Source organism: Gavialis gangeticus, unplaced genomic scaffold (genome assembly GCF_001723915.1).
Source record: "Gavialis gangeticus isolate Ggan-Ray unplaced genomic scaffold, GavGan_comp1, whole genome shotgun sequence".
Taxonomy (NCBI): domain Eukaryota; kingdom Metazoa; phylum Chordata; order Crocodylia; family Gavialidae; genus Gavialis; species Gavialis gangeticus.
Window position 1 is genome coordinate 104,612,676 of NW_017729031.1, and position 10,285 is coordinate 104,622,960.

Below are 10,285 nucleotides of genomic sequence, written 5' to 3' on the forward strand. Positions count from 1 at the left end.
CCCTCACCATTTTTGTTGCCCTCCGCTGGACTCTTCAATTTGTCCACATCCTTTCTGTAGCAGGGGACCCAAAACTGAACATAGTACCCCTGATGTGGCCTCATCAGTGCTGAATAGAGGGGAATAACCACTTCCCTTGACCTCTTGGCAACGCACCTACCAATGCAGCCCAGTATGTTAGCCTTCTTGGTAACAACGGCACACAGCTGGCTTATATTCAGCTTATTGTCCACTGTAACCCCCAGGTCCTTTTCTCCAGAGCTGCTGCCCAGCCAGCCAGCCCCTAGCTTGTACTGGCGCATGGGATTGTTCTGTCCTAAGTGCAGAACTTTGCACTTATTCTTGTTGAACCTCATGAGATTCCTTTTGGCCCAATCCTCCAATTTGTCTAAGTCACTCTGAATCCTAGCCCCCTCCCCTCCCCTTTTCTTGTATGCCTTAGTAAAGACATTGACAGTTGCCTGAATATCTGCTTTCAAGTGAGCACATCATCAGCGTACTGGACCTCCAGGACTGTAGTCAGGGTTTTGGCTTGGAGTTGGCTGAGATTAAACAACTTACCATCCATTCAGTAGTTTAGCTCCAGTCCGACTGGAAGCTTATTGGTGGTTAGGTGTAGCCTTACAGTAAGGAATATCGAGAAGAGTGTTGGAGTGATAATGCAGCCTTGCTTAACTCCCATCTTAACCTCAAAGGGATCTGTTATACATCTATTGCTGAGAACCACCATTCGCATACAGTAATGGAGCAGGGAAAGAGTGGTGATGAATTTCAGTGGACATCTATACTTCAGAAGGATCTTCCATTGCACTTCTCAGTTGACAAAGTCTAAGGCATTCATGAGGTCAAAGAAGGCCATGAAGAGAGGTTAATGTTGTTCCCAGCATTTTTCCTGTAGTTGACGAGTGGTGAAGATCGTGTCAATTGTGCTTCTTGATGCCCTAAATACATACTGCAATTCCAGGAGGAGCTGTTCATCAAGTGGAAGGGGAGACAGTTCTCTCATTGATCTTTCCTGTGGTGGACAGCAAGGTGATCCCTCTAATTTATTAGTCGGACCCATCTCCTTTCTTGAAGACTGTCACAATCATGGCATCCTTAAGGTCATCTCATAAATAAATTAAGAGGCTGTAATATAGGCGTTTGCAGGTGCTGGTGGGTGGCAAATTGGCTTAGCAGTCGCACCCAGAGAGTGGTAGTAGACAGGTCAGTATCAGCCTGGAAGGATGTGGGTAGTGAGGTCCTGCAGGGTTCAGTCCTTGGACCTGTACTCTTCAATGTCTTCATCTATGACTTGGATGTGGGTGTGAAGTGTACTCTGTCCAAGTTTGCAGATAATACTAAATTGTGAGATGAAATGCATATTCCGAAGAGTAGAGAACGATTACAGGCAGACCTGGACAGGTTAGAAAAGTGGGCAGTACACAATAGGATGCAGTACAACAAGGGCAAGTGCAGAGTGCTGCACCTGGGGTGCAAATTCAGCACACCTGCTGGCTGGGAAGTGACCCTCTCAGCAGCACAGAAGCCGAAAGGGATCTCAGAGTCATAGTGGACTCCAAGATGAACAGGAATCGTCAATGTGATGACATCATCAGCAAAGTTACCCGTACTTTATCATACGTCAGCCGATGTATGACAAATAGAACCAAAGTGATACTTCCCCTCTATGCAGCGTTGGTCGGACCACAGTTGGAGTACTGCGTCCAGTTTTGGGCACCGTACTTCAAGAAGGATGTTGATAGACTCGAGAGGGGCCGGAGGAGGGCCACTCATATGGTATGGGGCTTACAGGAGAAGCCCAATGAGGACAGACTGAGGGACCTGGACCTCTTCAGCCTCCACAACAGAAAGCTGAGAAGTGATCTCATGGCCACTTACAAATTAATTAGGGGGATACAGCAAGGGATCAGAGAGGCTCTGTTCACTAGGGCACCTCTTGGGGTAACAAGGAACAATGGTCATAAACTGACAGAGAGCAGATTTAGGCTAGACATCAGGAAAAACTTCTTCACAGTAAGGGTGGCCAAAACTTGGAATGGGCTTCCAAGGGAGGTGGTGCTATCGCCTATCCAGGCATCTCTTAAAGACCCCCAAGGTTGGGATCTGGCTGGGGTCATCTGATTCCAGCACTCTTTCCTGCCTAGGCAGGGGGTCGAACTCGATCTGTTGAGGTCCCTTCTGACCCTAGCATCTATGAATCTTAGATTTCTTCCTTGTTCCAGATACTTAAGATGAGGGCATGGAGCTGCCATGTGAGCTTCTCTCTCCTCTGCTTGAAGATTTCAGCAGGAATTCACTCAGCATAGTATCCTTAATTATTGGAGATGTTGATGTGTCCTACATCACTTTAATCTTCATTAATTTTAGCTTGTAGCTCTAAAGGTGCAGTATGTGATCAGTGTCATTATCCTTTGTAATAACACAGAGTAATTGATTGGTAAAACTAAATGTAAATCACATCCTCCTTTAATGGACTAATGAAAAGTCAGCCAAGTCCAAAATACCTTGACAAAAGGACACTAAAAAGGAAAGGAAAGGAAAGGAAGTCCAAATGAAAGTCCAGAACCTGAAAGCATATTCTCCATAACAAAGAGAAGAAAGGGACTTGGGAGAAGCAGGAGGGGTCTTCCTTAAAAAACTTCTAGGGAGAAAAAGGTTGGTCCAAAAGTGTCCTGAAGACATAACTTTCTGTTTAGTCTCGTTTCTAGACAGGGCTTCTCATATATTTCTGCATCATTTCAGTATATTTCTTGCTTTTACGCCTTGTTTTTCCTTCTGCTTATTCTGACTGCCCTGTGCTATTTGATACTTTGTGGATCAAAAAGATAGTTAAGCCTTCTCTGAGGCAATTATTAATATTTTATATTAATGGTACAGCAGTGTGTTTCTTTAAAATGAGCAGGCATCTGTCTTCATATCACTTCCTGAGACCAAACTCTCTTTATTCAATAACCTACATTCTGCAACTGCAAACTTGAGAGGTTTAGGATTTTTTCCCCCATGACAATTGTTTGTTACTAGATTCATTAGGAATTAGGTTTAGGAATTTGTGATAACAGTGAAGAAGTCTCGTTCCATAACTATTCCTTGATTGGCAAATAATTGTGCCTTTGATAACTTTCTAACTGTGCTACGTTTTTATTGAAATTCCACAATTTTTTTCAAGTCCCTTTGTATTAATGAGAAGTTTGATTCTACAGTTAATAACAGCTTGTTCTCTAATAAAATTTTGCAGATGGAAAAAGTGCATGTTTAGAGTTTGTACAATACATTGATATAGTAGATGTATGTCTTACAGTATTGTAAAATACTATAAGCATTTTACTTTCAAATGTGCCAGTTTGAAACAAACCTGTTTTATCTTTCAGATTTCATGAGTTTCCTTCCATTTTATCAAACTGGCCCCTGTACTTGTTTTTCCTTCCTTCTGCTACAATCTGCTTTCAAGTCATATTGCAAATTGTAACAGAGCAGAATTTTTTATCTTTGTTTTTTGTCATTTATACAGAAAGAATCTTTGAGGACCATGAAAATTTAGTTGAAAACCTTCTGAACTGGACAAGAGACAGTCAAAACAAACTTATGTTTGTGGAACGTATAGAAAAATATGCTCTTTTCAAAAATCCCCAGGTAAGTGTGAAGCTGTGTTTGAAGTTAAGAAAGAAAATCAGATTATAGACTTCTCTTGATAGTATGCGTTTTAACACTTTTCTTTTGATATTGGCATCTGTACAAACAGGTACAGATTAGTTTTGTCTTTTGACCGTAGCTCCAAAATACACATTGTGGTCAGTGTAGAATAAAATGCCCCCCTATAAAATCTTGATCTAAGCAATCCATTTTCTACGTTTGAGAATACTTTCAAATATTACTTTCAAGCTAGTGTGCTAGGCATCTTTGTGCCCAAGGTAACAGCAGTGCATAGACTGACTGTTGTTTTTGTGCCAGTCTCCTGTATCCCCCCCCCCTCCTTTGCACCCTCTGTCAATTTTTTTTTTGTTTTGTTTTGTTTTTTTTTACACTACTGCATAGCAGCCCATCTGACCACTTCACAAGGATTTTTACCGTTATCTAGTCCTGTTCACCTCCAAAGGCTTGGGGGATAGGGTTTGAGCTTGTTTGCCTGGTGTTGTTACTACTAATGGCTACCTGTGGAATGTGGATTCTATCACAGTGGGACAGAGACAATCACCTGGTAGGAAAGAAGAAAAGGGAGAGTACATGTCCCCAAGGAGTTGCTGTCTTCTTTTTTTTCACTTGTGTCCCTAGATCAACCAATTAAGAGGAGAAAAATAGCTGTTTTCAGCAATTAGCTGCTGAGGTATGGTAGTTAGGGTTTTCTGTTAATAGGCACAAGCAGAAAACGGTAATATCATGCTGGAGGGCTAGAAGCACTGAGGGGACAAAGGTAGAAAAAGAAGGAAAAAACTCCAAAAACATACAGCTTGAAAGATACAGAATTAACAAGGAGCATATTTAACATTACTACAGCTGCTCATTCTGCTTCTTGTCTACATGTTTTGTACTTATGCTGTGGTCCATTGCAGCATATGCCATGTTTTTATGCCTGTAGAATATGTGGCAGAGTAAGCCCCTGGTGCTGAACTACAAAAAAAATTATTAGTGATGTTGGATGCTTCAGTTCTTGCATTCCCACCTGAAAATACTGTAAAGAAACATGATTTTTCAACAAGCGCTGGACATCTCCCCCCAAAAAACAGGTTTCTGCTAAGTACCTCAAGATGAGGCACCTGAAATTGTAGGTACTTCTGAAAACTTAGTCCTTATGCCTGAAACCCCTTCTTTTCATTAGTTATCCTTAAGAGTGGGCCACCAGCATAAAACAGCAGTGCAGAATATACACAAATAAATATTTCACCTTGGTTAAAAGGTTGGGTCTGATCTAACACCATGAATGTTGCTCCCTCTGGAAAGAACAAGAGAACATGAAAGGGTGCAGATGTTCCCTTTCACTATATCAAATACTTTCAGATTAGGTGAGGAAGAATTCAGGATCATTGTACTAGTTAAGAGATTGTACAGTATCGTTACTCTTACCCATAGGACATATGAATTATAACTTAAAAAACAAAGGAGAAGAAAAATAACTATTTGGCCACCAGGAAAAAAATCTTCATAGAAATATTTTTATTTGAAGAAACTATTGAGGTGGAGTGGAAGGAAGTAGAAATACCTCTACATGTACTTCTTGCAGTGAATGAGCGAGTCTGTTAAAAGTTCAGATTTTTCTCATCTAACTTTTATCCTGAGTTTTAACATTATCTCTATATGTATTAAACTGGCCAGTGATTGGCTTTATGGTTTTGTAACGGGATTTGTGTTCCGGGGTGGCCATGACACTCCCTGGTGGCTACGCAACCCCTGCCCTGCTCCAGCTCTAGGGTGCCCTCCCCTTCTTACCCATCATGCCTTGATGTATTTGTTTGATCAAAGCAAAGGCTACCTGAGGGTCCTTCAGTGAGCCCTAGTTCTTCTAGCTGCTAGCAGGTCCCTCCTTGACCCTGCTCTGCTCTCAGTTCTGCCTCTGTCAGGCTAAGTGACCTTTTGACCCATCTGTGCCACCCCAGGGCACATGTAGCCCTGGCTGTTACGTGGCTCCAGCTGCCCCTTACACCACACCCATGCCTTGCAGGTGTTACTGTGAAATCATTCCCGTGTTGGGGCCTTGGTCTTCTCAGTCTCCACCCCTTTTCTTTTGCTGGGCCCTCTAGCTCCAGTCCACTGTCCCAGACTGAGCTTATGGGTACCAATCCATCTCTCTTCCTTGGATCTTGAACCCCTTTGCCCTGGTATCAGTCCTTCTCAGACACCCTTGGCCCTGTCCTTGCCCTGCTCTGGCTGTTTGTCTAGGACCCCTGGCCCTGTCTCTGCCCTGGTCTGGGCACTGGGCTTCCCTTCGCTCTCTCTGCCTGGGTCTCCTGGCCCTGCCTGGCATCTGCCCAAACTAGGCTACCCTCTTGGCTGACACCTGCGTTTGAGCCAAAGCCCACTCCGTGTCCTGAGCCCCTGGCCCCTGTTGGGCTCAGGACACCCCCACATGCCCTTAGGTCAGGGATGGACAATTATTTCAGCTGGAGGGCAGCTTACTGAGTTTTAGCAAGCCATTGAGGGCCGCATGACAGGCAGCCTGGGACAGATAAATATTAATTTTCTAAATTTTTTAGGGGCCCTGCAGGCTGGATTTTGCCCGCCCCTGCCTTAGGCACTGTTGGAACCTCTGCCAAACCCTGGCACACCCAAACCAAAACCATCGGATTAAACTGTAATGAAGGAATATAAATGCACTGGCTGTGATATAAATTAAAGCTGCACTAAATCCATACATCAACAGTAACTTACTGTCAGAGCAGCCATGCCTTCCCTTGCCCTAGATTACATCCCCCTGATAGCAAGCCTTCAGTGCGTTACTTGCATTTTTAGGGGATTCCAGGAGTCAGCAGAGTCCTTTCCTACCATCCGTGGCCAGGAGCTTCTCATTCTGCAGCTTTCTGGGCCAGCCTTGCCTGACCTGGCTCAGGCCCTTGACTTGTATGCAGACTAAGCCCTGCCCTTTCCAGTCAGGTGGTGCTCCAACTGATCAAGGGTTTCTGGTTAGGGAGACTGGCACAGCAGCTTATGACCAGGGATCCAGGCTTTCTGTTTACCACAGAAAAATGTGGATTTTCTCCTTTAAAGGTTGCTGGCAGAGTTGCAACATGCAAAGGGCTGCTTGAGGCTGGGGGGAGCAGGACACAGGGGCCTCCCTGTGCATGTGCACATGTATACGTGCATGTGGCAGCCAGACTGTGGTGGAGAGCAGCTCTGGCAGCTCCCTCCAGGTAAGTCTATGGGGATGGGGACAGGAGGGGGCACAGGAAACGTGTGGGGGGGAAGAGCACATTGTCCCCACCCCCCTCCCTCCATTTCTGTGTCCACAATGGGATGCAGGGCTGAAGCCTGGCTGGGCCAGCTCTGAGCAGGAGCTGCCTCTACAGCGCAACAGTTGGGACCTGGCACAGGACAGAGCACCACACCACCATGGGCCACCAAGATAAGGTGCAGTGGCAATGCAGAGTTGTGCCTCCCGCTGCTGCCAGGCAGGCACAGGGCATCTCACTTCAGCAGGTATGGTAGCTCAGCTCTCCCTCCCACACTGGGTCCTGCCCTCTGCGCTATGGAGGTGGCTCCTGCCCAGAGCTAGTCTGGCGTAGCTGCAACCTTGCGCCCTGCTGTGGATGCAGACATCTTGGGGGGCACATGTCCCCCACCCCCTGACGCATTGCCTGTGTCCCACCAACTCCACATGCTGCCTGTGACCACATCCCCCCTTCCCCATACACCCACTTCATTCCCCACACACTGGGGGTAGAGGGGATGTGGGTTGGGAGTAAGAGGCACCAGCAGGGCTTGTGGGGGTGAGAGTCAGGAGTGAGGGGCACCAGCAGGGCTGGCGGATGCTGGCGGTCTGGAGTGAGGAACAATGGCAGACCCGGGGGGCTGTAGGCTGGGGTGATCAGCACCAGCAGGGATAGGGGCCATGGGACAGGAGTGAGGAGCATTGGCAGGGCTTGGTGGGACTATGGCTTGGCAGTGAGAGGCAGGAGCAGGGCAACAGCATAGCAGGGCTGCTCAGCCCTGTAAAGCAGCAGGGGAAGTGGGGAAGGACAGCCACAGCTGTACCTGTGTTCTGATGAGCAAAGGGGGTACAGGGAGCTCCAGTTTTCCATGATAAAAAAAAAACAAAACAAAATCAATGCCAAAATATAGGTATTTAGAATTTATTTTATTACAGGCAATCCTCAGACTTACGACACAATTGGATCCTGAAAACCACGTCTTAAATTGAGACGTTGTAACTCAGAACTGATTTTCCCATAGGAGCAATGTTAGAAATGGGGGATTGTTTCTGGAACCAAGGTCTGATTACCCTATTTTCACCAAAAATAACACAGAATTTTGTACTCAGATAATTATAGATGAGTAATGTAGCTACATTAATGTATTTATATTGTAAATAGCAATCGTATTGATTTTGAAGGACTTGTTTGAGGTGAGTTTGCTGGACTTTTTGAAGGGTTCTTGGCTGGAGTCTTCTCAGGAGTCTTGGTTGCAGGTTTTTCTGGAGTCTTGCCTGCTTTCTTTTAAAAAGTGTCCAAGGAAGTTTGGACAGATGTTCTCCAGGGAGATGGGCAACACACCGAACTTGTTTGCTGGCATGCTGTCAGATCAAGTGTTGTAAAGTTGAAACTGACGTCAGAAAGTCGAAACAGGGTGTCAATTTATAAATGTCATAAGTGCTGTTCGTTGCAACTCGAAATGTCTTAAGTCAAGGACTGCTTATATGACTGAGGCACTGGTAGGCCTTCAAATTGCTTCAAAATTGTAAATACAGCAATGAAACATTGTGTTTGACTGATACCTATATATATAGTGGCATTTCATTTTAATCATGGAAAAACACAGATTTTGAGGTTTTTAATCAGAGAATTTTCAATTTGTGTTTTTTATCAGAGTATTTGGGACTTTTAAACAGAGAAAACCAGATTCCTTGCTTATGACTGCTGCTCTAGCAGCCTCCCTGCTGGATGAGCTAGACTCTGTCCTACTGGCCTGTTTCCTTAGCTCCCTAATTCCCTTGCAACCAACTCCCCTCAGGCAGAGATTTCCTAACTTGCCACAGGTACACCCCTTCCCTCCAATGGACAGCTCCCTGCTTATGTAGCAGTGTTTCTTTGCTGTCTTCCTTCTTGTGGCTAGTCCCTATTCAGCTTCCTGGGCTCTGTGTGCTGCCTTTTCTCTCATTAAAGTAACAGGAGCCAGAAGCCCAACACTCCCTGTTACAGGATTGTAAGTGTAGGATGAGATCTTGCCTGTGAGGCTGTTACTTAAGGTAATTTCTCATAAACTAACAACTGAAAAGTTTTCTTAAAATACACAGTATAATTTTTTGGTCCCAAGTATACTTTAGCAATTCATCACATGACTCGTGTGCTCTAAATCTGTGTTTATTGTGGATTATATTACTAGGAGACCAGAGAAGTCTTAGAGAATGGCTAAACCCTTACCAGAAGGGAAAAGTGAAAAAGAAAGAACACTTGGTTGTACTTCAGAACTTCAATTGAAGTTTTATGCTTTCATTTTCTCTTGCTGCAGAACTATCTACTGGGGAAAAAAGAAACCTCTGAGATGGCAGACAGAAACAAAGAGGTGCTGCTAGAGGTAAGATTACTATTGCAGAGAGTGATGTTTATTTCTAAGTTACAGTATGGTAAACTTAACTTAAAAGTTTGCTAACATGTACCCTGATGAATGAAGAGGAGTGAGTTTCCTGCCAGTGTAAAGCAGGATATGTTAAATGTGAAGTATTTACCTTGGAGAGATGTTCCCCTGTTCTTTGTGAATAAAAATGTTTGGGGATTTTATTACGTTAACAGCAGAATTGAACGAAAGATCTTGTCTTGTATTGGGATCAAATCTGTGCCATCTACAGTTGTATTTAAACATAGTTGAGACTTGCAGGACTCTAGCATAGTGTTTGATCCTATGAAAATATGAACATTTTTTCTAGAAATGGTACTTTCCAAACTTCTGTCTGCTACCCATATAGTATTGGGTTTGCATAATACAGCTGAGTCTCAGGCAACAGTTTGTTGTATCCAAAATTGTGTTGCTGAACAAATGTATAAGAAATTGAAACAGTAATAATTTAATAGATCAAAACCCCCACAAAATACAAAATAATAAAGACAAGGGAGAAAAAAATGTATTAGACAAGGGAGCTAATTAAAATGAAAAAAAAATTAAACAGCTTTTCAGAACAAAAGCAACCACAAATAGAAAAAGATATCAAATGTTAAATATAACCTCAGGCTTAATTTTCTACAGTTCTGTGCCATTTGAAAGAAGAGACATCCTAATACTGAAAATGTTTTCTAGCTGTTACATTCAGATGACTAGCACTTCGGATACAAAATGGGAGGGTAATGGGAGTGCTTCCTTTTGGAAATAAACAAGTATGATTTCAATGGAATAACACTAAAGTCAATATTTAAAATAGGACTAAAATATATTGGATTACACTTATTAAGGTTTTATTTATAAATGTATAAATGATTATTAAATTATGAAGAGATGTTTTAATACATGGTTAAACAGTTGGTAAAAACTGTTCGAATCATCAGGTTGCTTGTAACTGTGACAGAGATGCAACCAGAATTTACACCACCTACTTATGTTCTCACAATCCTTTATAATACCTAATAGTTATTTTTAAAACATGTTG

The 10,285-nt window shown here is 43.5% G+C and overlaps 1 protein-coding gene across 2 annotated transcripts in view; it reads left to right on the plus strand.

Annotated features, from left to right (window-relative positions):
• RAPH1 (Ras association (RalGDS/AF-6) and pleckstrin homology domains 1) overlaps window positions 1-10,285 on the plus strand; it is a 152,624-nt gene that overhangs the window by 84,986 nt on the left and 57,353 nt on the right. For both annotated transcript variants that reach the window (XM_019523488.1, XM_019523486.1), the window contains 2 exons: window positions 3,512-3,633; window positions 9,157-9,222. In XM_019523488.1, the coding sequence (XP_019379033.1) occupies window positions 3,512-3,633; window positions 9,157-9,222 (188 nt within the window). The remainder of the gene's footprint in view (window positions 1-3,511; window positions 3,634-9,156; window positions 9,223-10,285) is intronic.